This window comes from Syngnathus floridae, chromosome 17 (assembly GCF_059516105.1).
Source record: "Syngnathus floridae isolate MCC-2025c chromosome 17, RoL_Sflo_1.0, whole genome shotgun sequence".
Lineage (NCBI taxonomy): Eukaryota > Metazoa > Chordata > Actinopteri > Syngnathiformes > Syngnathidae > Syngnathus > Syngnathus floridae.
Genome location: NC_142429.1, coordinates 9,577,976 through 9,604,580, shown reverse-complemented (window position 1 = coordinate 9,604,580; position 26,605 = coordinate 9,577,976). Strand labels below are relative to the sequence as shown.

At 39.9% G+C, this 26,605-nt stretch overlaps 4 protein-coding genes and 1 pseudogene across 14 annotated transcripts; all 5 read right to left on the bottom strand.

Moving 5' to 3' along the window:
* Nucleotides 1-123: 123 nt before the first annotated feature.
* Nucleotides 124-25,996, bottom strand: LOC148384341 (GTPase IMAP family member 9-like). 7 transcript variants are annotated; one of them, XM_088357651.1, is made up of 3 exons: nt 25,842-25,996; nt 25,227-25,311; nt 124-2,128 (listed from the first exon to the last, which is right to left on the bottom strand). In XM_088357651.1, exons 1-3 carry the CDS (start codon nt 25,983-25,985, stop codon nt 645-647), a joined length of 1,713 nt encoding a protein of 570 aa, XP_088213777.1. In that variant the 5' UTR covers nt 25,986-25,996; the 3' UTR covers nt 124-644. The 7 variants fall into 7 exon arrangements, with proteins under 7 accessions (XP_088213777.1, XP_088213781.1, XP_088213776.1 ...); XM_088357655.1 differs by having other exon boundaries at nt 25,227-25,294; nt 25,842-25,891; XM_088357650.1 differs by lacking the exons at nt 25,227-25,311; nt 25,842-25,996 and adding exons at nt 11,241-11,311; nt 13,741-13,924.
* LOC148384345 (GTPase IMAP family member 7-like) lies at nt 9,103-11,311 on the bottom strand. The gene is given in 3 exon segments (XM_088357660.1): nt 9,103-9,896; nt 9,898-10,969; nt 11,241-11,311. Coding segments are annotated over 3 exon segments (1,254 nt in total). The 5' UTR covers nt 11,245-11,311; the 3' UTR covers nt 9,103-9,718.
* On the bottom strand, nt 14,198-23,345 carry LOC148384344 (GTPase IMAP family member 9-like). 4 transcript variants are annotated; one of them, XM_088357664.1, is made up of 3 exons: nt 23,242-23,345; nt 15,992-16,060; nt 14,198-15,883 (listed from the first exon to the last, which is right to left on the bottom strand). In XM_088357664.1, exon 3 carries the CDS (start codon nt 15,840-15,842, stop codon nt 14,757-14,759), a length of 1,086 nt encoding a protein of 361 aa, XP_088213790.1. In that variant the 5' UTR covers nt 15,843-15,883; nt 15,992-16,060; nt 23,242-23,345; the 3' UTR covers nt 14,198-14,756. The 4 variants fall into 4 exon arrangements, with proteins under 4 accessions (XP_088213790.1, XP_088213787.1, XP_088213788.1 ...); XM_088357661.1 differs by lacking the exons at nt 15,992-16,060; nt 23,242-23,345 and adding exons at nt 20,756-20,826; nt 21,357-21,419; XM_088357662.1 differs by lacking the exons at nt 15,992-16,060; nt 23,242-23,345 and adding exons at nt 20,756-20,843; nt 21,357-21,403.
* Nucleotides 18,618-23,384, bottom strand: LOC148384343 (uncharacterized; annotated as a pseudogene). Its single transcript, XR_015853348.1, has 3 exons — nt 23,242-23,384; nt 20,756-20,826; nt 18,618-20,484 (listed from the first exon to the last, which is right to left on the bottom strand). The product of XR_015853348.1 is annotated as an uncharacterized LOC148384343 (transcript).
* Nucleotides 23,699-25,922, bottom strand: LOC148384342 (GTPase IMAP family member 4-like). Its single transcript, XM_088357667.1, has 3 exons — nt 25,842-25,922; nt 25,227-25,294; nt 23,699-24,955 (listed from the first exon to the last, which is right to left on the bottom strand). The coding sequence occupies exons 2-3, from the start codon at nt 25,228-25,230 to the stop codon at nt 24,135-24,137; spliced, it is 825 nt and encodes a 274-aa protein (XP_088213793.1). The 5' UTR covers nt 25,231-25,294; nt 25,842-25,922; the 3' UTR covers nt 23,699-24,134.
* Nucleotides 25,997-26,605: the final 609 nt, after the last annotated feature.

Genomic DNA, 26,605 nt, shown 5'->3' with positions numbered 1-26,605 from the left:
TGAATCATTTCCGTCTCTCGCCTACCGATGACATGATGAGTTTAATAAGTTTCATCGTTTAAAACAACATGAACCTTAGATGTTGTAGCTTGGATTCCCTTGTATAGACAGAATACTAGAGGATTAGACGTCTTGAAAAGTGCATTTATTTGTTTGTTTGGCATCATACAGTCCATCACAAATAAGGGATGAATATTTTCATTAAACAAGTTGGAATACAGCAGTACAGAAAATGGATAAATGGATGACAGTAATAAGCAAAACCTACTTGAAAATAAGAACGAAAATACAGAAATTTCATTAGTTACTTTACAAACAAAATCAATCATTTGATTACAGATTTTTTTTTTATATAAAACCTTACTATCCCGGAAAGTTATTTATCATCTTCCAGATTTTTTGGGCCACATTTATAACACATCATTTTCTAAAATCAAGGCAATTTTCATATTTCAAAAAAGCAATGTAGGAAAATATAAAATGTATTATTTTAAACCCTAACCAATCTGGCACGATGAGAAAAACATAAATGCCCCCATATTTAATCATGGGTTATTAGAGTAGTGTGAAGAAACTGGATTTTAAATAATTTGGCTGCATCTTTTGTGCAATTGTTTGACAATCTTTTAGAGATGCTTTAGTGTTCATTTGTTAAATGACACCTCATAAGTAGACTTTTGTGAGTCTTTGGTTTTATCTACGACCACTTTCACTACAACACCGACAGCTCCTGCAACCTTCGCAATTGCAACCACTGTATCTAGAGCAGTATTTCCGGCTGCAGCAGCAACAGGGGCAACTTGCACAGTGTTCTGAACTACTTCTGCCCCTGTTCCTGCAGTCAAAGTTCCAGCACCAGTCCCAGCACTCAGAGCCGCCGCTGCGCCCAGGAAAGCCCCCCCAACTGCGGAAGCGGCGAGAGCAACACCTCCGAGACTACTAACCTGCACAAGAGTATCCACAACTCCCTCTTTCACACTCTTGTCTTCGGAGCCAGCATTGTATCCCATTGCACCGCCGATAGCTCCCCCAGCAGCTGCCCCGATAGCCAAAGCGGTGGTTCCCGAGGCTGCGGCAACCACGGCGCTCACAGCTCCGGCGGCAGACGCTCCGGTAAGCTGAGCAGCAACGAGGCCAACGGCACTCCCCGCAAGATGTGCCGAGAGGGCAGCTGTCAAGGGGACGGCGACGCCAAAGGCGACCCCGATTGCCAGGCCTACAGCGCCGGCAGCCACTATGCGCTTCAATATAACCATCAAGTTTGAAGAGGGAGCAACCTTTTGCGTCAAGGCTCCATTGCATCCTTTACGCTCGCTTTTGTGATCTTGCCTCTGCGGCAACTTCCTCTTCCTGATGCTTTGAGAAACAGCCTTACTTTCTTTATTGTCAGTCTCCAATTCCATTTCTTGCTTCCTTTTCTGCTCTTTCCTGATCGCTGCCTCTGCCTCTTTAAACATAGCGTTGGTGTAAAACTCAGTTTCGCTCGTCTTCACCATCTTGTCGACCTTCATCATGAGTTCTTGAACCTGCGTCGCATTACCGTAGTTTTCCTTATTGTTAAACACGTGGTACCTGCCCCCGCATTTGTCAATGAGCTCTCTAAGACCAGCAGGACTCTCTTCTAGATATTCATCAAACTCCATGCCTTCAAGATCATCTCCCTTGGTAAAGAGAACTATTGTGTGGTATTTGACAGCATCATCTCCAAATATTTTAGCCAGATGGTTGACAGCCTGGGCTTCGTAATCTGTGTAACGTCCAATGGGCACCACCAAGAGAAAAGCATGGAGCCCAGGAACGGCATGATACAGACATTTAGCCATTTCTTCATTAATCGCCTCCACAGTGAGGTGAGTGTCCCCAAACCCTGGAATGTCAATCACCGTAATCTTCCTCATTCTCTTCTGGTCATCATCAGAAGCACGATCAGTGCTCTCAGACTGGCATTTCCGGGTCACTGAGCTGCCACTCGACTTTGCCATGAACTTTTTTTGGCCCAAAATGGTGTTCCCTGATGAGCTCTTGCTAGATCCTGTGTTCCCAATCAGAACCAGCCTGATTTCTTCAAGCTCCGCGATGCCCATCATGTCAACTGGCTCGTGCCGTTCTGCACTCTGCGATGGCAAAGCTGCACAAAACGTGTTAAAAGTCGTTCATATCTGGAATGAACCTGCTCATTGGAAATTTCAGATTGCTGCACTTTGAGGGAGATAAAAAAAAAAACAGTCTTGCTTACACGTCTTCACAGAAAAAAGGCTTCTTCCAAGCTGTTTGCGTGTCACTCCCGGACCCCGGTTGGAGTTTACTGCCATATTCACACAATTAAACAAATGAGAATTAAACATTGTACAGGCTGGGAATAAATTAGCATATAGGTACTTAATTGGAGTAGTAATATAGTATACAGAGCACATCAAAATAATCCCAAACTTTTTTGATATAATCTTTTCTCTACTCTGTGGAAACAATGATTGGAGTTTAGTGCTTTTTTTTCCTATGCGCACCAGCCAAGCACCGCGCCTTGTCCTTCCACATTCTTCAAAGGTCAAACGTGGCCGCAAAGTAGCGGACTCGTGAAAGGTGAAGCGCGAAGTGGCGAGGGATCACTGTAGAAATTATTGCGCAATGCAGGCGTAACCCTCGTCTCCTTAGCCCCCCCAAATACTTCAAAATTAAGTATGATCGAACTTAAAATGGCAACTTTTGCTGGCAATACCGAAAGCGAAACGAGCCACCTTAGGACGTAGCAACTAGAATTATGTCGAAAGACGCTGCAAACGATCAAAATCACGGTACATCATTACAATTTGTCTAAAATACTTTACCCAGGTCTTGTTACGTCGACTTATGCCAGTAGTTAACACTGCTTGCAGGTCGTTTGACGTGAGACTGACGTTGTTTTTGCTTCACCCACTTCTTTAATTGCGGAGGTGTGGTTAAAAAAAAAAAAATTAAAAAAAGCACATCGACGCTTCGCCAGGCAAACAAGTTTAGTCTTAAAACTGTCACTTTTTAATTCCATTTCATCCAAAATAAATGGCTTGGTCATTCTGTGGTGATAATATGCTTCTGCTGAATTTCATCGGGCTAAACAGAGATACATTTGCACATTCTAAGGAGATTCGAATCTTATACATGAGCTGACATTAGTATTGTAAGAAAGGTACAGGTAATGTAGATTACGGTTAATCAGGTGTGTATTTGATCACAAAAGTAGTTTTGGTTACCTAATTGAGCTAGATAATGGGTGGGGGGGGAACACATTTTTGCAAACACCACAACATTTGATCACTCGGCTGTTTTTTTTCCCTTTCATATATATATATATATATATATATATATATATATATATATATATATATATATATATATATATATATATATATATATATATATATATATATATATATATATATATTAGCAGGGAAGTAATGTTGTGGCTTGTGTGCATGTCAGAATGATATAAATCCAAAATGGAAAAATACTGGGCAGACAGTATACCCAGAGAAAAGGTGTGGCATTGTTTGGCCATTGGTTTCTTGTAAAACAAAAGTGAAAGTATTTTCATTGGATTCTTGTAAAACCAAACTGAAAGTAAATGCTTGTACAAAGTTCATTTTGGTTTTACTTGTTAATTATTTAGATTTTGTTTGAGATCAAATGTTTTTACTTGTTAATCATTTCACTGGTTCTTTTATCTCAAACAACATATTTGTTTGAGATAAACGAACCAGTGAAGTGAATGTAAATGCCTTATTATTTTCACTCACAAGACGAAAACGTAAGCTGTATTTTTACATCATTGAGCAACTTTCAGACCCTTATGTCAGTTCATTAGAAAAAGGTCAATCATAGTCAACGAGGTTTGCTCTAATCGATATTTGGCAATCCGAAGCATACGGACGAAACAGTAAATCTAGACAAAACAGCACAATCTGGTGGAAAGCTGTGAAGTCAATGACATACATGAACCTAATTCCAAAACACATATTTAAACCTTAAATGCTTGATGATAATCTCATAATAAATCAGTCAAAGAGTACACCCCCAAAATAACTTTTTTTCAACATCACGTTGATGTTTTTTATGATCTTCCTCGATACACGTCTTTTGTGACGGCCACTCTGTATTCAGAGTCTGCGAGGTAAACCTTGAGCTAATTGAGCTAGATAATGGGTGGGGGGGAAACACATTTTTGCAAACACAGGCATGCTCTAGCCTTTCACAGTATACATTGAATCTCACCTTGCTGAAAAAATAAATACATCAATAATCAGCAGGTTTTTGTTGTATTTTTGTGCTCTCGCCAGCAAGTGCACAACCAAACACCTGAACATTTGAACCGCACTTGGCAAATGTAACACATTGATAAAATGCCTATGTCCCATAAATAGAAATTAAAAATAGAATCGGGACACCTGAATCATTTCCGTCTCTCGCCTACCGATGACATGATGAGTTTAATAAGTCTCATCGTTTAAAACAACATGAACCTTAGATGTTGTAGCTTGGATTCCCTTGTATAGACAGAATACTAGAGGATCAGACGTCTTGAAAAGTGCATTTATTTGTTTGTTTGGCATCATACAGTCCATCAAAAATAAGGGATGAATATTTTCATTAAACAAGTGGGAATACAGCGGTACAGAAAATGGATGGATGGATTACAGTAATAAACAAATCCTACTTGAAAATAAGAACAAAAATACATTACAATTAGTTACTTTACAAACAAAATCAATCATTTGATAACAGATATTTTTTTATAAAGCCTAACTATACCTGAAAGGTATTTATCATCTTCCAGATTTTTGGGCCACATTTGTAACACATCATTTTCTAAAATCAAGGCAATTTTCATATTTCAAAAAAGCAATGTAGGAAAATATAAAATGTATTATTTTAAACCCTAACCAATCTGGTACAATGAGAAAAACATAAATGCCCCCATATTTAATCATGGGTTATTAGAGTAGTGTGAAGAAACTGGACTTGAAATAATTTGGCTGCATCTTTTGTGCAATCGTTTGACAATATTTTAGAGATGCTTTAGTGTTCATTTGGTAAATGACACCTCATAAGTAGACTTTTGTGAGTCTTTGGTTTTATCTACGACCACTTTCACTACAACACGGGAAGGTAAGACCGCTCCTGCAACCTTCGCAATCGCAACCACTGTATCTAGAGCAGTATTTCCGGCTGCAGCAGCAACAGTGTTCTGAACTACTTATGCTGCGCCCAGGGAAGCCCCCACAACTGCGGAACGGGCGAGAGCAACACCTCCGACACTACAAACCTGCAAAAGAGAATCCAAAGCTCCCTCTTTCACACTCTCTGCTTCGGAGTTAACAATGACTCCTATACCAGCGCCGATAAGTCCCCCAGTAACTGCCCCGATAACCACAGCCTTTGTCGTGAATGCGACAACTGCGGCGGTCACAACGACGCCAAAGGCGGCCCCGAGTAGCGGGAGTGCAAGGCTGGAATCCACTATGCGCTTCAATATAACCATCAAGTTTGAAGAGGGAGCAGACTCTCGCGTCGTCGAGTCTCCATAGCCTCCCTTACACTCGCTTTTCTCATCTTTCCTCTGCTGCAACTTCCTCTTCCTGATGCTTTGAGAAACAGTCTCCAATTCCATTTCTTGCTGCCTTTTCTGCTCTTCCCTCATCGCTGCCTCTGCCTCTTTAAACATAGCGTTGGTGTAAAACTCAGTTCTGCTCTTCTTCACCATCTTGCCGACCTTCGTCATGAGTTCTTGAACCTGCGTCGCATTACCGTAGTCTTCCTTATTGTTAAACACGTGGTACCTGCCCCCGCATTTGTCAATGAGCTCTCTAAGATCATCAGGACTCCCTTCTAGGTATTCATCAAACTCCATGCCTTCAAGATAATCTCCCTTGGTAAAGAGAACTATTGTGTGGGATTTGACAGCGTCATCTCCAAATAATTTAGCCACATGGTAGAGCGCCTGGGCCTGGTAATCTGTGTAACGTTCAAGGGGCACCACCAAGAGAAAAGCATGTGGCCCAGGAGCGGCATGATACAGAAATTTAGCCATTTCTTCATTAATCTCCTCCTCAGTGAGGTGAGTGTCCCCAAAGCCTGGCATGTCAACCACCTTAATGTTCTTCGGGCTCTTCTGGTCATCATCAAAAGCACGATCAGTGCTCCCAGACTGGCATTCCCGGGTCACTGAGCTGGCACTCAACTTTGCCAGGAACTCTTTTCGGCCCAAAATGGTGTTCCCTGATGAGCTCTTGCCAGATCCTGTGTTCCCAACCAGAACCAGCCTGATTTCTTCAAGCTCTGCGTTGCCCATCATGTCAACTGGCTGGTGCCGTTCTGCACTCTGCGATGGCAAAGCTGCACAAAACGTGTTAAAAGTCGTTAATATCTGGAATGAACCTGCTCATTGTAAATTTCAGATTGCTGCACTTTGAGGGAGATAAAAAAAAAAACAGTCTTGCTTACACGTCTTCACACAAAAAAGGCTTCCTCCAAGCTGTTAGTGTGTCACTCCCGGACCTCGGTTGAAGTTTACTGCAATATTCACATAATTAAACAAATGAAAATTAAACATTGGACAGGCTGGGAATAAATTAGCTAGGTACTTAATTGGAGTAGTAATATATACAAACAGAGCACATCAAAATAATCCCAAACTTTTTAGATATAATCTTTTCTCTACTCTGTGGAAACAATGATTGGAGTTTAGTGCTTTTTTTTCCTATGCGCACCAGCCAAGCACCGCGCCTTGTCCTTCGTGAACCACATTCTTCAAAGATCAAACTTGTTTTACCGTTATGTATAAATCCGCAAAGTAGTGGATACGTGAAAGTTGAAGCGCGAAGTGGCGAGGGATTACTGTTAAAATGATTGCGCAATGCAGGTGTAAAACTCGTCTCCTTAGCCCCCCCCAAATACTTCAAAATGAAGTAAGATCGAACTTAAAATGGCAACTTTTGCTGGCAATACCGAAAGCGAAACGAGCCACCTTAGGACGTAGCAACTAGCATTATGTCGAAAGACGCTGCAAGTTATCAAAATCAAGGTACATCATTACAAATCGTCTAAAATACTTTACCCAGGTCTTGTTACGTCGACATATGCCAGTAGTTAACACTGCTTGCAGGTCGTTTGAGGTGAGACTGACGTTGTTTGCATCACCCACTTCTTTCAATGCGTAGTCGTGGTAAAAAAAAAAATTAAAAAAAATAAAAAATGCATGGTCCACCCCTCGACACACATTGGCTGACAAACAGGCACATCGACGCTGCGCCACGCAAACAAGTTCAGTTTTAAAACGGTCACTTTTTAATTCCATTTCATCCAAAATAAATGGCTTGGTCATTCTGTGGTGATAATATGCTTCTGCTGAATTTCATCGGGCTAAACAGAGATACATTTGCACATTCTAAGGAGATTCGAATCTAATGCATGAGCTGACATTAGTATTGTAAGAAAGGTACAGGTAATGTAGATTACGGTTAATCAGGTGTGTATTTGATCACAAAAGTAGTTTTGGTTACCTAATTGAGCTAGATAATGGGGGGGGGACACATTTTTGCAAACACCACAACATTTGATCACTCGGCTGTTTTTTTTCCCTTTCATATATATATATATATATATATATATATATATATATATATATATATATATATATATATATATATATATATATATATATATATATATATATATATATATATAGCAGGGAAGTAATGTTGTGGCTGGTGTGCATATTTTAACAGTCAGAATGATATAAATCCAAAATGGAAAAATAATACTGTGCAGACAGTATACTCAGAGAAAAGGTGTGGCATTGTTTGACCATCGGTTTCTTGTAAAACAAAAGTGAAAGTATTTTCATTGGATTCTTGTAAAACCAAACTGAAAGTAAACGCTTGTACAAAGTTCATTTTGTTTTTACTTGTTCATCATTTATATTTTGTTTGAGATCAAATGTTTTTAGCAGGGAAGTAATGTTGTGGCTGGTGTGCATATTTTAACAGTCAGAATGATGTAAATCCAAAATGGCAAAATAATACTGCGCAGACAGTATACCCAGAGAAAAGGTGTGGCATTGTTTGGCCATGGGTTTCTTGTAAAACAAAAGTGAAAGTATCTTCATTGGATTCTTGTAAAACCAAACTGAAAGTAAATGCTTGTACAAAGTTCATTTTGTTTTTACTTGTTCATCATTTATATTTTGTTTGAGATCAAATGGTTTTACTTGTTAATCATTTCACTGGTTCTTTTATCTCAAACAAATATGTTGAAGTGAATGTAAATGCCTCATTATTTTCACTCACAAGACGAAAACGTAAGCTGTATTTTTACATCATTGAGCAACTTTCAGACCCTTATGTCAGTTCATTAGAAAAAGGTCAATCATAGTCAACGAGGTTTGCTCTAATCGATATTTGGCAATCCGAAGCATACGGACGAAACAGTAAATCTAGACAAAACAGCACAATCTGGTGGAAAGCTGTGAAGTCAATGACATACATGAACCTAATTCCAAAACACATATTTAAACCTCAAATGCTTGATGATAATCTCATAATAAATCAGTCAAAGAGTACACCCCCAAAAATAACTTTTTTTCAACATCACGTTGATGTTTTTTATGATCTTCCTCGATACACGTCTTTTGCGACGGCCACTCTGTAATCAGAGTCTGCGAGGTAAACCTTGAGCTAATTGAGCTAGATAACGGGTGGGGGGGGGGGAAACACATTTTTGCAAACACAGGCTTGCTCTAGCCTTTCACAGTATACATTGAATCTCACCCTGCTGAAAAAATAAATACATCAATAATCAGCATGTTTTTGTTGTATTTTTGTGCTCTCGCCAGCAAGTGCACAACCAAACACCTGAACATTTGAACCGCACTTGGCAAATGTGACACATTGATAAAATGCTTATGTCCCATAAATAGAAATTAAAAATAGAATCAGGACACCTGAATCATTTCCGTCTCTCGCCTACCGATGACATGATGAGTTTAATAAGTTTCATTGTTTAAAACAACATGAACCTTAGATGTTGTAGCTTGCATTCCCTTGCATAGACAGAATACTAGAGGATCAGACGTCTTGAAAAGTATATTTATTTGTTTGTTTGGCATCATACAGTCCATCACAAATAAGGGATGAATATTTTCATTAAACAAGTGGGAATACAGCGGTACAGGAAATGGATAAATGGATTACAGTAATAAGCAAAACCTACTTGAAAATAAGAACGAAAATACAGAAATTTCATTAGTTACTTTACAAACAAAATCAATCATTTGATTACAGATTTTTTTTTTTATATAAAACCTAACTATCCCGGAAAGGTATTTATCGTCTTCCAGATTTTTTGGGCCACATTTATAACACATCATTTTCTAAAATCAAGGCAATTTTCATATTCCAAAAAAGCAATGTAGGAAAATATAAAATGTATTATTTCAAACCCTAACCAATCTGGCACAATGAGAAAAACATAAATGCCCCCATATTTAATCATGGGTTATCAGAGTAGTGTGAAGAAACTGGACTTGAAATCATTTGGCTGCATCTTTTGTGCAATCGTTTGACAATATTTTAGGGACGCTTTAGTGTTCATTTGTTGTGTGACTTTTCTGAGTCTTTGGTTATATCTTTGACCACTTTCGCTACAACACTCCCAGCTGCTGCAACCTTCCCAACCGCAACCACTGCATCTAGAGCAGTATTTCAGTATTTGCAGCAGCAACAGGGGCAACTGGCACAGTGTTCTGAACTATTTCTGCAGCCAAAGTTCCAGCACCAGTCCCAGCACTCCGAGCCGCCGCTGTGCCCAAGGAAGCCCCCACAACTGCAGAAGCCGCGAGAGCAACACCTCCGACACTACTAACCTGCAGCTCCCTCTTTCACACTCTCTGCTTCGGAGTCAGCAATGACTCCTATACCAGCGCCGATAAGTCCCCCAGCAGCTGCCCCGATAGCCCAAGCGGTCTTTCCCGAGGCTGAGGCAACTACAGCGCTCACACCAATGCCAAAGGCGGCCCCGATTGCCAGGCCTACAGCGCCGGCAGCCACTATGCGCTTCAAGTTAGCCATTAACTTTGAAGAGGGATCAACCTTTTGCGTCAAGGCTCCATTGCATCCCTTACGCTCGCTTTTCTGATCTTGCCTCTGCGGCAACTTTCTTTTCCTGATGCTTTGAGGAACAGGCTGACTTTCTTCATTGTCAGTCTCCAATTCCATTTCTTGCTTCCTTTTCTGCTCTTCCCTTATCGCTGCCTCTGCCTCTTTAAACATAGCGATGGTGTAAAACTGTGTTTCGCTCTTCTTCACCATCTTGTCGACCTTCATCATGAGTTCTTGAACCTGCGTCGCATTACCGTAGTCTTCCTTATTGTTAAACACGTGGTACCTGCCCCCGCATTTGTCAATGAGCTCTCTCAGACCATCAGGACTCTCTTCTAGGTATTCATCAAACTCCTTGCCTGTAAGAGAATCTCCCTTGGTAAAGAGAACTATTGTGTGGGATTTGACAGCGTCATGTCCAAATATTTGGGCCAGATGGTTGACAGTCTGGGCTTCGTAATCTGTGTAACGTCCAATGGGCACCACCAGGAGAAAAGCATGGGGCCCAGGAGTAGTAAGATACAGACATTTAGCCATTTCTGTATAAATCTCCTCCTCACTGAGGCGAGTGTCCCCAAAGCCTGGCATGTCAACCACCTTAATCTTCCTCATTCTCTTCTGGTCATCATCAAAAGCACGATCAGTGCTCCCAGACTGGCATTTCCGGGTCACTGAGCTGGTAGTCAACTTTGCCAGGAACTCTTTTTGGCCCAAAATGGTGTTAGCTGATGAGCTCTTGCCAGATCCTGTGTTCCCAACCAGAACCAGCCTGATTTCTTCAAGCTCTGCGATGCCCATCATGTCAACTGGCTGGTGCCGTTCTGCACTCTGCGACGGCAAAGCTGCACAAAACGTGTTAAAAGTCGTTAATATCTGGAATGAACCTGCCCATTGTAAATGTTAGCACGCAACAACATACACTATATTCTGTCACACATTTGGAACCAGCAGTATAGTGTACAGATATATAATTAATTACAGTTATAACCATCCCATGTTAGACTTAAAACATACCTAAACATTATAAATTGATTTCTTCAAGTATTTCTTAATACATTTCAGGAAATGGGAAATTGGTGCACTTTGAGGGAAATAAAAAACAGTCTTGCTTACGCATGTCTTCACACAAAGAAGGCTTCCTCCAAGCTGTTAGTGTGTCACTCCCGGACCTCGGTTGAAGTTTACTGCAATATTCACATAATTAAACAAATGAAAATTAAACATTGTACAGGCTGGGAATAAATTAGCTAGGTACTTAATTGGAGTAGTAATATATACAAACAGAGCACATCAAAATAATCCCAAACTTTTTAGATATAATCTTTTCTCTACTCTGTGGAAACAATGATTGGAGTTTAGTGCTTTTTTTTCCTATGCACACCAGCCAAGCACCGCGCCTTGTCCTTCGTGAACCACATTCTTCAAAGATCAAACTTGTTTTACCGTTATGTATAAATCCGCAAAGTAGCGGATACGTGAAAGTTGAAGCGCGAAGTGGCGAGGGATCACTGTAGAAATTATTGCGCAATGCAGGTGTAAACCTCGTCTCCTTAGCCCCCCCAAATACTTCAAAATGAAGTATGATCGAACTTAAAATGGCAATACCGAAAGCGAAACGAGCCACCTTAGGACGTAGCAACTAGAATTATGTCGAAAGACGCTGCAAACGATCAAAATCACGGTACATCATTACAATTTGTCTAAAATACTTTACCCAGGTCTTGTTACGTCGACATATGCCAGTAGTTAACACTGCTTGCAGGTCGTTTGACGTGAGACTGACGGTGTTTTTGCATCACCCACCTCTTTAAATGCGGAGGTGTGGTTAAAAAAAAAAAAAAAAAAGCACATCGACGCTTCGCCACGCAAACAAGTTTAGTCTTAAAATGGTCACTTTTTAATTCCATTTCATCCAAAATAAATGGCTTGGTCATTCTGTGGTGATAATATGCTTCTGCTGAATTTCATCGGGCTAAACAGAGATACATTTGCACATTCTAAGGAGATTCGAATCTAATGCATGAGCTGACATTTGTATTGTAAGAAAGGTACAGGTAATGTAGATTACGGTTAATCAGATGTGTATTTGATCACAAAAGTAGTTTTGGTTATCTAATTGAGCTAGATAATGGGGGGGGGGACACATTTTTGCAAACACCACAACATTTGATCACTCGGCTGTTTTTTTTTCCCTTTCATATATATATATATATATATATATATATATATATATATATATATATATATATATATATATATATATATATATATATATTTTAGCAGGGAAGTAATGTTGTGGCTGGTGTGCATATTTTAACAGTCAGAATGATATAAATCCAAAATGGAAAAATACTGTGCAGACAGTAGTATACCCAGAGAAAAGGTGTGGCATTGTTTGGCCATCGGTTTCTTGTAAAACAAAAGTGAAAGTATCTTCATTGGATTCTTGTAAAACCAAACTGAAAGTAAACGCTTGTACAAAGTTCATTTTGGTTTTACTTGTTCATCATTTATATTTTGTTTGAGATCAAATGTTTTTAGCAGGGAAGTAATGTTGTGGCTGATGTGCATATTTTAACAGTCAGAATGATGTAAATCCAAAATGGCAAAATAATACTGCGCAGACAGTATACCCAGAGAAAAGGTGTGGCATTGTTTGGCCATGGGTTTCTTGTAAAACAAAAGTGAAAGTATCTTCATTGGATTCTTGTAAAACCAAACTGAAAGTAAATGCTTGTACAAAGTTCATTTTGTTTTTACTTGTTCATCATTTATATTTTGTTTGAGATCAAATGGTTTTACTTGTTAATCATTTCACTGGTTCTTTTATCTCAAACAAAAGAACCAGTGAAGTGAATGTAAATGCCTCATTATTTTCACTCACAAGACGAAAACGTAAGCTGTATTTTTACATCATTGAGCAACTTTCAGACCCTTATGTCAGTTCATTAGAAAAAGGTCAATCATAGTCAACGAGGTTTGCTCTAATCGATATTTGGCAATCCGAAGCATACGGACGAAACAGTAAATCTAGACAAAACGGCACAATCTGGTGGAAAGCTGTGAAGTCAATGACATACATGAACCTAATTCCAAAACACATATTTAAACCTCAAATGCTTGATGATAATCTCATAATAAATCAGTCAAAGAGTACACCCCCAAAAATAACTTTTTTTCAACATCACGTTGATGTTTTTTATGATCTTCCTCGATACACGTCTTATGTGACGGCCACTCTGTAATCAGAGTCTGCGAGGTAAACCTTGAGCTAATTGAGCTAGATAACGGGGGGGGGGGGGGGGGGGGGAACATTTTTGCAAACACAGGCTTGCTCTAGCCTTTCACAGTATACATTGGAGCTCACCCTGCTGAAAAAATAAATACATCAATAATCAGCATGTTTTTGTTGTACTTTTGTGCTCTCGCCAGCAAGTGCACAACCAAACACCTGAACATTTGAACCGCACTTGGCAAATGTAACACATTCATAAAATCACGGTCGGGTGGAGCATGGAGCAGGACGACCAGGTGCAGCTTGGACCAGGGTTTATTGGTGAACTCAAAAAAGGCAAACTGACACGACGTAACCACAATAAGACGAATGACTGACCGGGACGTGAAACCAGACGACATCAGGACATGACGACAGGAAGACCGGACGGCAACAGGAACCAAAAAGACCTCATGACAGGAACACACAACGGAAATCCAACACCGAACAACCACAACCAACGATCCGACAGGGAGCGCGGGGCAGACAGGACTTATATACACGACAGGTAACGAGAGGCAGGTGGGAAGAATCACACCTATCATGGGCACACAGGAGGGGAGGGGCGAGCACACCGACAGAAACCAAGACAACAGACACATAGTGGAGCACTTGGGGACGATACGGGACATTATGTCCCATAAATAGAAATTAAAAACAGAATCGGGACACCTGAATCATTTCCGTCTCCCGATGACATGATGAGTTTAATAAGTCTCATCGTTTAAAACAACATGAACCTTAGATGTTGTAGCTTGGATTCCCTTGTATAGACAGAATACTAGAGGATCAGACGTCTTGAAAAGTGCATTTATTTGTTTGTTTGGCATCATACAGTCCATCAAAAATAAGGGATGAATATTTTCATTAAACAAGTGGGAATACAGCGGTACAGAAAATGGATGGATGGATTACAGTAATAAGCAAAACCTTCTTGAAAATAAGAACGAAAATACAGAAATTTCATGAGTTACTTTACAAACAAAATCAATCATTTGATAACAGATTTATTTTTATAAAGCCTAACTATACCTGAAAGGTATTTATCATCTTCCAGATTTTTGGGCCACATTTGTAACACATCATTTTCTAAAATCAAGGCAATTTTCATATTTCAAAAAAGCAATGTAGGAAAATATAAAATGTATTATTTTAAACCCTAACCAATCTGGTACAATGAGAAAAACATAAATGCCCCCATACTTAATCATGGGTTATTAGAGTAGTGTGAAGAAACTGGACTTGAAATAATTTGGCTGCATCTTTTGTGCAATCGTTTGACAATATTTTAGAGATGCTTTAGTGTTCATTTGGTAAATGACACCTCATAAGTAGACTTTTGTGAGTCTTTGGTTTTATCTATGACCACTTTCACTACAACACTGGTAGGTATGACCGCTGCTGCAACCTTCGCAATCGCAACCACTGTATCTAGAGCAGTATTTCCGGCTGCAGCAGCAACAGTGTTCTGAACTACTTCTGCTGCGCCCAGGGAAGCCCCCAGTAACTGCCCCGATAACCACAGCCTTTGCCATGGTTGCGACACCTACGGCGCTCACAATGCCAAAGGCGGCCCCGATTGCCGCGCCTACAGCGCCGGCAGCCACTATGCACTTCAATATAACCATCAAGTTTGAAGAGGGAGCAGACTCTCGCGTCGTCAAGTCTCCATAGCCTCCCTTACGCTCGCTTTTCTGATCTTGCCTCTGCTGCAACTTCCTCTTCCTGATGCTTTGAGAAACAGTCTCCAATTCCATTTCTTGCTGCCTTTTCTGCTCTTCCCTCATCGCTGCCTCTGCCTCTTTAAACATAGCGTTGGTGTAAAACTCAGTTCTGCTCTTCTTCACCATCTTGCCGACCTTCGTCATGAGTTCTTGAACCTGCGTCGCATTACCGTAGTCTTCCTTATTGTTAAACACGTGGTACCTGCCCCCGCATTTGTCAATGAGCTCTCTAAGATCATCAGGACTCCCTTCTAGGTATACATCAAACTCCATGCCTTCAAGATAATCTCCCTTGGTAAAGAGAACTATTGTGTGGGATTTGACAGCGTCATCTCCAAATAATTTAGCCACATGGTAGAGCGCCTGGGCCTGGTAATCTGTGTAACGGTCAAGGGGCACCACCAAGAGAAAAGCATGTGGCCCAGGAGCGGCATGATACAGAAATTTAGCCATTTCTTCATTAATCTCCTCCTCAGTGAGGTGAGTGTCCCCAAAGCCTGGCATGTCAACCACCTTAATGTTCTTCGGGCTCTTCTGGTCATCATCAAAAGCACGATCAGTGCTCCCAGACTGGCATTCCCGGGTCACTGAGCTGGCACTCAACTTTGCCAGGAACTCTTTTCGGCCCAAAATGGTGTTCCCTGATGAGCTCTTGCCAGATCCTGTGTTCCCAACCAGAACCAGCCTGATTTCTTCAAGCTCTGCCTTGCCCATCATGTCAACTGGCTGGTGCCGTTCTGCACTCTGCGATGGCAAAGCTGCACAAAACGTGTTAAAAGTCGTTAATATCTGGAATGAACCTGCTCATTGTAAATTTCAGATTGCTGCACTTTGAGGGAGATAAAAAAAAAAACAGTCTTGCTTACACGTCTTCACACAAAAAAGGCTTCCTCCAAGCTGTTAGTGTGTCACTCCCGGACCTCGGTTGAAGTTTACTGCAATATTCACATAATTAAACAAATGAAAATTAAACATTGGACAGGCTGGGAATAAATTAGCTAGGTACTTAATTGGAGTAGTAATATATACAAACAGAGCACATCAAAATAATCCCAAACTTTTTAGATATAATCTTTTCTCTACTCTGTGGAAACAATGATTGGAGTTTAGTGCTTTTTTTTCCTATGCGCACCAGCCAAGCACCGCGCCTTGTCCTTCGTGAACCACATTCTTCAAAGATCAAACTTGTTTTACCGTTATGTATAAATCCGCAAAGTAGTGGATACGTGAAAGTTGAAGCGCGAAGTGGCGAGGGATTACTGTTAAAATGATTGCGCAATGCAGGTGTAAAACTCGTCTCCTTAGCCCCCCCCAAATACTTCAAAATGAAGTAAGATCGAACTTAAAATGGCAACTTTTGCTGGCAATACCGAAAGCGAAACGAGCCACCTTAGGACGTAGCAACTAGCATTATGTCGAAAGACGCTGCAAGTTATCAAAATCAAGGTACATCATTACAAATCGTCTAAAATACTTTACCCAGGTCTTGTTACGTCGACATATGCCAGTAGTTAACACTGCTTGCAGGTCGTTTGAGGTGAGACTGACGTTGTTTGCATCACCCACTTCTTTCAATGCGTAGTCGTGGTAAAAAAAAAAATTAAAAAAAATAAAAAATGCATGGTCCACCCCTCGACACACATTGGCTGACAAACAGGCACATCGACGCTGCGCCACGCAAACAAGTTCAGTTTTAAAACGGTCACTTTTTAATTCCATTTCATCCAAAATAAATGGCTTGGTCATTCTGTGGTGATAATATGCTTCTGCTGAATTTCATCGGGCTAAACAGAGATACATTTGCACATTCTAAGGAGATTCGAATCTAATGCATGAGCTGACATTAGTATTGTAAGAAAGGTACAGGTAATGTAGATTACGGTTAATCAGGTGTGTATTTGATCACAAAAGTAGTTTTGGTTACCTAATTGAGCTAGATAATGGGGGGGGGACACATTTTTGCAAACACCACAACATTTGATCACTCGGCTGTTTTTTTTCCCTTTCATATATATATATATATATATATATATATATATATATATATATATATATATATATATATATATATATATATATATATATATATATATATATATATATATAGCAGGGAAGTAATGTTGTGGCTGGTGTGCATATTTTAACAGTCAGAATGATATAAATCCAAAATGGAAAAATAATACTGTGCAGACAGTATACTCAGAGAAAAGGTGTGGCATTGTTTGACCATCGGTTTCTTGTAAAACAAAAGTGAAAGTATTTTCATTGGATTCTTGTAAAACCAAACTGAAAGTAAACGCTTGTACAAAGTTCATTTTGTTTTTACTTGTTCATCATTTATATTTTGTTTGAGATCAAATGTTTTTAGCAGGGAAGTAATGTTGTGGCTGGTGTGCATATTTTAACAGTCAGAATGATGTAAATCCAAAATGGCAAAATAATACTGCGCAGACAGTATACCCAGAGAAAAGGTGTGGCATTGTTTGGCCATGGGTTTCTTGTAAAACAAAAGTGAAAGTATCTTCATTGGATTCTTGTAAAACCAAACTGAAAGTAAATGCTTGTACAAAGTTCATTTTGTTTTTACTTGTTCATCATTTATATTTTGTTTGAGATCAAATGGTTTTACTTGTTAATCATTTCACTGGTTCTTTTATCTCAAACAAATATGTTGAAGTGAATGTAAATGCCTCATTATTTTCACTCACAAGACGAAAACGTAAGCTGTATTTTTACATCATTGAGCAACTTTCAGACCCTTATGTCAGTTCATTAGAAAAAGGTCAATCATAGTCAACGAGGTTTGCTCTAATCGATATTTGGCAATCCGAAGCATACGGACGAAACAGTAAATCTAGACAAAACAGCACAATCTGGTGGAAAGCTGTGAAGTCAATGACATACATGAACCTAATTCCAAAACACATATTTAAACCTCAAATGCTTGATGATAATCTCATAATAAATCAGTCAAAGAGTACACCCCCAAAAATAACTTTTTTTCAACATCACGTTGATGTTTTTTATGATCTTCCTCGATACACGTCTTTTGCGACGGCCACTCTGTAATCAGAGTCTGCGAGGTAAACCTTGAGCTAATTGAGCTAGATAACGGGTGGGGGGGGGGGAAACACATTTTTGCAAACACAGGCTTGCTCTAGCCTTTCACAGTATACATTGAATCTCACCCTGCTGAAAAAATAAATACATCAATAATCAGCATGTTTTTGTTGTATTTTTGTGCTCTCGCCAGCAAGTGCACAACCAAACACCTGAACATTTGAACCGCACTTGGCAAATGTGACACATTGATAAAATGCTTATGTCCCATAAATAGAAATTAAAAATAGAATCAGGACACCTGAATCATTTCCGTCTCTCGCCTACCGATGACATGATGAGTTTAATAAGTTTCATTGTTTAAAACAACATGAACCTTAGATGTTGTAGCTTGCATTCCCTTGCATAGACAGAATACTAGAGGATCAGACGTCTTGAAAAGTATATTTATTTGTTTGTTTGGCATCATACAGTCCATCACAAATAAGGGATGAATATTTTCATTAAACAAGTGGGAATACAGCGGTACAGGAAATGGATAAATGGATTACAGTAATAAGCAAAACCTACTTGAAAATAAGAACGAAAATACAGAAATTTCATTAGTTACTTTACAAACAAAATCAATCATTTGATTACAGATTTTTTTTTTTATATAAAACCTAACTATCCCGGAAAGGTATTTATCGTCTTCCAGATTTTTTGGGCCACATTTATAACACATCATTTTCTAAAATCAAGGCAATTTTCATATTCCAAAAAAGCAATGTAGGAAAATATAAAATGTATTATTTCAAACCCTAACCAATCTGGCACAATGAGAAAAACATAAATGCCCCCATATTTAATCATGGGTTATCAGAGTAGTGTGAAGAAACTGGACTTGAAATCATTTGGCTGCATCTTTTGTGCAATCGTTTGACAATATTTTAGGGACGCTTTAGTGTTCATTTGTTGTGTGACTTTTCTGAGTCTTTGGTTATATCTTTGACCACTTTCGCTACAACACTCCCAGCTGCTGCAACCTTCCCAACCGCAACCACTGCATCTAGAGCAGTATTTCAGTATTTGCAGCAGCAACAGGGGCAACTGGCACAGTGTTCTGAACTATTTCTGCAGCCAAAGTTCCAGCACCAGTCCCAGCACTCCGAGCCGCCGCTGTGCCCAAGGAAGCCCCCACAACTGCAGAAGCCGCGAGAGCAACACCTCCGACACTACTAACCTGCAGCTCCCTCTTTCACACTCTCTGCTTCGGAGTCAGCAATGACTCCTATACCAGCGCCGATAAGTCCCCCAGCAGCTGCCCCGATAGCCCAAGCGGTCTTTCCCGAGGCTGAGGCAACTACAGCGCTCACACCAATGCCAAAGGCGGCCCCGATTGCCAGGCCTACAGCGCCGGCAGCCACTATGCGCTTCAAGTTAGCCATTAACTTTGAAGAGGGATCAACCTTTTGCGTCAAGGCTCCATTGCATCCCTTACGCTCGCTTTTCTGATCTTGCCTCTGCGGCAACTTTCTTTTCCTGATGCTTTGAGGAACAGGCTGACTTTCTTCATTGTCAGTCTCCAATTCCATTTCTTGCTTCCTTTTCTGCTCTTCCCTTATCGCTGCCTCTGCCTCTTTAAACATAGCGATGGTGTAAAACTGTGTTTCGCTCTTCTTCACCATCTTGTCGACCTTCATCATGAGTTCTTGAACCTGCGTCGCATTACCGTAGTCTTCCTTATTGTTAAACACGTGGTACCTGCCCCCGCATTTGTCAATGAGCTCTCTCAGACCATCAGGACTCTCTTCTAGGTATTCATCAAACTCCTTGCCTGTAAGAGAATCTCCCTTGGTAAAGAGAACTATTGTGTGGGATTTGACAGCGTCATGTCCAAATATTTGGGCCAGATGGTTGACAGTCTGGGCTTCGTAATCTGTGTAACGTCCAATGGGCACCACCAGGAGAAAAGCATGGGGCCCAGGAGTAGTAAGATACAGACATTTAGCCATTTCTGTATAAATCTCCTCCTCACTGAGGCGAGTGTCCCCAAAGCCTGGCATGTCAACCACCTTAATCTTCCTCATTCTCTTCTGGTCATCATCAAAAGCACGATCAGTGCTCCCAGACTGGCATTTCCGGGTCACTGAGCTGGTAGTCAACTTTGCCAGGAACTCTTTTTGGCCCAAAATGGTGTTAGCTGATGAGCTCTTGCCAGATCCTGTGTTCCCAACCAGAACCAGCCTGATTTCTTCAAGCTCTGCGATGCCCATCATGTCAACTGGCTGGTGCCGTTCTGCACTCTGCGACGGCAAAGCTGCACAAAACGTGTTAAAAGTCGTTAATATCTGGAATGAACCTGCCCATTGTAAATGTTAGCACGCAACAACATACACTATATTCTGTCACACATTTGGAACCAGCAGTATAGTGTACAGATATATAATTAATTACAGTTATAACCATCCCATGTTAGACTTAAAACATACCTAAACATTATAAATTGATTTCTTCAAGTATTTCTTAATACATTTCAGGAAATGGGAAATTGGTGCACTTTGAGGGAAATAAAAAACAGTCTTGCTTACGCATGTCTTCACACAAAGAAGGCTTCCTCCAAGCTGTTAGTGTGTCACTCCCGGACCTCGGTTGAAGTTTACTGCAATATTCACATAATTAAACAAATGAAAATTAAACATTGTACAGGCTGGGAATAAATTAGCTAGGTACTTAATTGGAGTAGTAATATATACAAACAGAGCACATCAAAATAATCCCAAACTTTTTAGATATAATCTTTTCTCTACTCTGTGGAAACAATGATTGGAGTTTAGTGCTTTTTTTTCCTATGCACACCAGCCAAGCACCGCGCCTTGTCCTTCGTGAACCACATTCTTCAAAGATCAAACTTGTTTTACCGTTATGTATAAATCCGCAAAGTAGCGGATACGTGAAAGTTGAAGCGCGAAGTGGCGAGGGATCACTGTAGAAATTATTGCGCAATGCAGGTGTAAACCTCGTCTCCTTAGCCCCCCCAAATACTTCAAAATGAAGTATGATCGAACTTAAAATGGCAATACCGAAAGCGAAACGAGCCACCTTAGGACGTAGCAACTAGAATTATGTCGAAAGACGCTGCAAACGATCAAAATCACGGTACATCATTACAATTTGTCTAAAATACTTTACCCAGGTCTTGTTACGTCGACATATGCCAGTAGTTAACACTGCTTGCAGGTCGTTTGACGTGAGACTGACGGTGTTTTTGCATCACCCACCTCTTTAAATGCGGAGGTGTGGTTAAAAAAAAAAAAAAAAAAGCACATCGACGCTTCGCCACGCAAACAAGTTTAGTCTTAAAATGGTCACTTTTTAATTCCATTTCATCCAAAATAAATGGCTTGGTCATTCTGTGGTGATAATATGCTTCTGCTGAATTTCATCGGGCTAAACAGAGATACATTTGCACATTCTAAGGAGATTCGAATCTAATGCATGAGCTGACATTTGTATTGTAAGAAAGGTACAGGTAATGTAGATTACGGTTAATCAGATGTGTATTTGATCACAAAAGTAGTTTTGGTTATCTAATTGAGCTAGATAATGGGGGGGGGGACACATTTTTGCAAACACCACAACATTTGATCACTCGGCTGTTTTTTTTTCCCTTTCATATATATATATATATATATATATATATATATATATATATATATATATATATATATATATATATATATATATATATATTTTAGCAGGGAAGTAATGTTGTGGCTGGTGTGCATATTTTAACAGTCAGAATGATATAAATCCAAAATGGAAAAATACTGTGCAGACAGTAGTATACCCAGAGAAAAGGTGTGGCATTGTTTGGCCATCGGTTTCTTGTAAAACAAAAGTGAAAGTATCTTCATTGGATTCTTGTAAAACCAAACTGAAAGTAAACGCTTGTACAAAGTTCATTTTGGTTTTACTTGTTCATCATTTATATTTTGTTTGAGATCAAATGTTTTTAGCAGGGAAGTAATGTTGTGGCTGATGTGCATATTTTAACAGTCAGAATGATGTAAATCCAAAATGGCAAAATAATACTGCGCAGACAGTATACCCAGAGAAAAGGTGTGGCATTGTTTGGCCATGGGTTTCTTGTAAAACAAAAGTGAAAGTATCTTCATTGGATTCTTGTAAAACCAAACTGAAAGTAAATGCTTGTACAAAGTTCATTTTGTTTTTACTTGTTCATCATTTATATTTTGTTTGAGATCAAATGGTTTTACTTGTTAATCATTTCACTGGTTCTTTTATCTCAAACAAAAGAACCAGTGAAGTGAATGTAAATGCCTCATTATTTTCACTCACAAGACGAAAACGTAAGCTGTATTTTTACATCATTGAGCAACTTTCAGACCCTTATGTCAGTTCATTAGAAAAAGGTCAATCATAGTCAACGAGGTTTGCTCTAATCGATATTTGGCAATCCGAAGCATACGGACGAAACAGTAAATCTAGACAAAACGGCACAATCTGGTGGAAAGCTGTGAAGTCAATGACATACATGAACCTAATTCCAAAACACATATTTAAACCTCAAATGCTTGATGATAATCTCATAATAAATCAGTCAAAGAGTACACCCCCAAAAATAACTTTTTTTCAACATCACGTTGATGTTTTTTATGATCTTCCTCGATACACGTCTTATGTGACGGCCACTCTGTAATCAGAGTCTGCGAGGTAAACCTTGAGCTAATTGAGCTAGATAACGGGTGGGAACATTTTTGCAAACACAGGCTTGCTCTAGCCTTTCACAGTATACATTGGAGCTCACCCTGCTGAAAAAATAAATACATCAATAATCAGCATGTTTTTGTTGTACTTTTGTGCTCTCGCCAGCAAGTGCACAACCAAACACCTGAACATTTGAACCGCACTTGGCAAATGTAACACATTCATAAAATCACGGTCGGGTGGAGCATGGAGCAGGACGACCAGGTGCAGCTTGGACCAGGGTTTATTGGTGAACTCAAAAAAGGCAAACTGACACGACGTAACCACAATAAGACGAATGACTGACCGGGACGTGAAACCAGACGACATCAGGACATGACGACAGGAAGACCGGACGGCAACAGGAACCAAAAAGACCTCATGACAGGAACACACAACGGAAATCCAACACCGAACAACCACAACCAACGATCCGACAGGGAGCGCGGGGCAGACAGGACTTATATACACGACAGGTAACGAGAGGCAGGTGGGAAGAATCACACCTATCATGGGCACACAGGAGGGGAGGGGCGAGCACACCGACAGAAACCAAGACAACAGACACATAGTGGAGCACTTGGGGACGATACGGGACATTATGTCCCATAAATAGAAATTAAAAACAGAATCGGGACACCTGAATCATTTCCGTCTCCCGATGACATGATGAGTTTAATAAGTCTCATCGTTTAAAACAACATGAACCTTAGATGTTGTAGCTTGGATTCCCTTGCATAGACAGAATACTAGAGGATTAGACGTCTTGAAAAGTGTATTTATTTGTTTGTTTGGCATCATACAGTCCATCACAAATAAGGGATGAATATTTTCATTAAACAAGTGGGAATACAGCGGTACAGGAAATGGATAAATGGATTACAGTAATAAGCAAAACCTTCTTGAAAATAAGAACGAAAATACAGAAATTTCATGAGTTACTTTACAAACAAAATCAATCATTTGATAACAGATTTATTTTTATAAAGCTTAACTATACTATAGATTTTTGGAGCCACATTTATAACACATCATTTTCTAAAATCAAGGCAATTTTCATATTTCAAAAAAGCAATGTAGGAAAATATAAAATGTATTATTTCAAACCCTAACCAATCTGGCACAATGAGAAAAACATAAATGCCCCCATATTTAATCATGGGTTCTCAGAGTAGTAACAGTAGTAGTAACTATTAACTCTCAAGCAACAATGCATCCCTTACGCTCGATTTTCTGATCTTTCCTCTGCTGCAACTTTCTCTTCCTGATGCTTTGAGGAACAGTCTCCAATTCCATTTCTTGCTGCCTTTTCTGCTCTTCCCTTATCGCTGCCTCTGCCTCTTTAAACATAGCGTTGGTATAAAACTCAGTTCTGCTCTTCTTCACCATCTTGTCGACCTTCATCATGAGTTCTTGAACCTGCGTCGCATTACCGTAGTTTTCCTTATTGTTAAACACGTGGTACCTCCCCTCGCATTTGTCAATGAGCTCTCTAAGACCATCAGGACTCTCCTTTAGTGATTCATCAAACTCCTTGCCTTCAAGAGAATCTCCCTTGGTAAAGAGAACTATTGTGTGGTATTTGACAGCGTCATCTCCAAATATTTTAGCCAGATGGTTGACAGCCTGGGCCTGGTAATCTGTGTAACGTTCAATGGGCACCACCAAGAGAAAAGCATGGGGCCCAGGAGCGGTAAGATACAGACATTGAGCCATTTCTGTATAAATCTCCTCCTCAGTGAGGTGAGTGTCCCCAAAGCCTGGCATGTCAACCACCGTAATCTTCCTCATTCTCTTCTGCTCATCATCAAAAGCACGATCAGTGCTCCCAGACTGGTATTCCCGGGTCACTGAGCTGGTAGTCAACTTTGCCAGGAACTCTTTTCGGCCCAAAATGGTGTTCCCTGATGAGCTCTTGCCAGCTCCTGTGTTCCCAACCAGAACCAGCCTGATTTCTTCAAGCTCTGCGTTGCCCATCATGTCAACTGGCTGGTGCCGTTCTGCACTCTGCGATGGCAAAGCTGCACAAAACGTGTTAAAAGTCGTTCATATCTGGAATGAACCTGCCCATTGTAAATGTTAGCATGCAACAACATACACTATATTCTGTCACACATTTGGAACCAGCAGTATAGTGTACAGATATATAATTAATTACAGTTATAACCATCCCATGTTAGACTTAAAACATACTTAAACATTATAAATTGATTTCTTCAAGTATTTCTTAATACATTTCAGGAAATGGGAAATTGGTGCACTTTGAGGGAAATAAAAAACAGTCTTGCTTACGCATGTCTTCACACAAAGGCTTCCTCCAAGCTGTTAGTGTGTCACTCCCGGACCTCGGTTGAAGTTTACTGCAATATTCACATAACTGAACAAATGAAAATGAAACATTGTACAGGCTGGGAATAAATTACCATATAGGTACTTAATTGGAGTAGTAATATATATACAGAGCACATCAAAATAATCCCAAACTTTTTAGATATAATCTTTTCTCTACTCTGTGGAAACAGTGATTGGAGTTTAGTGCTTTTTTTTTTCCTATGCGCACCAGCCAAGCACCGCGCCTTGTCCTTCGTGAACCACATTCTTCAAAGATCAAACTTGTTTTACCGTTATGTATAAATCCGCAAAGTAGCGGATACGTGAAAGGTGAAGCGCGAAGTGGCGAGGGATTACTGTTAAAATGATTGCGCAATGCAGGTGTAAAACTCGTCTCCTTAGCCCCCCCCAAATACTTCAAAATGAAGTAAGATCGAACTTAAAATGGCAACTTTTGCTGGCAATACCGAAAGCGAAACGAGCCACCTTAGGACGTAGCAACTAGCATTATGTCGAAAGACGCTGCAAGTTATCAAAATCAAGGTACATCATTACAAATCGTCTAAAATACTTTACCCAGGTCTTGTTACGTCGACATATGCCAGTAGTTAACACTGCTTGCAGGTCGTTTGAGGTGAGACTGACGTTGTTTGCATCACCCACTTCTTTCAATGCGTAGTCGTGGTTAAAAAAATAAATAAAAAAAAATAAAAAATGCATGGTCCACCCCTCGACACACATTGGCTGACAAACAGGCACATCGACGCTGCGCCACGCAAACAAGTTCAGTCTTAAAACTGTCACTTTTTAATTCCATTTCATCCAAAATAAATGGCTTGGTCATTTTGTGGTGATAATATACTTCTGCTGGATTTCATCGGGCAAAACAGAGATATATTTGCACATTCTAATGACATTCGAATCTAATGCATGAGCTGACATTGGTATTGTAAGAAAGGTACAGGTAATGTAGATTACGGTTATTTAGATGTGCATTTTATCACAAAAGTAGTTTTGGTTACCTAATTGAGCTAGATAATGGGTGGGGGGGAAACACATTTTTGCAAACACAGGCTTGCTCTAGCCTTTCACAGTATACATTGGAGCTCACCCTGCTGAAAAAATAAATACATCAATAATCAGCATGTTTTTGTTGTATTTTTGTGCTTTCGCCAGCAAGTGCACAACCAAACACCTGAACATTTGAACCGCACTTGGCAAATGTGACACATTGATAAAATGCTTATGTCCCATAAATAGAAATTAAAAATAGAATCGGGACACCTGAATCATTTCTGTCTCTCGCCTACCGATGACATGATGAGTTTAATAAGTTTCAT

Coding starts and splice junctions, on each gene's coding strand:
- LOC148384341 (XM_088357651.1), bottom strand. CDS start 25,985: ATGCATTTTTTATTTTTTTTTATTTATTTTTTTAACCACGACTACGCA. Junction 25,312..25,841: donor GTCGACGTAACAAGACCTGG/GTAAAGTATTTT, acceptor TCATTTGTTCAG/TTATGTGAATATTGCAGTAA. Junction 2,129..25,226: donor GCCTTTGTGTGAAGACATGC/GTAAGCAAGACT, acceptor CGTTTTGTGCAG/CTTTGCCATCGCAGAGTGCA.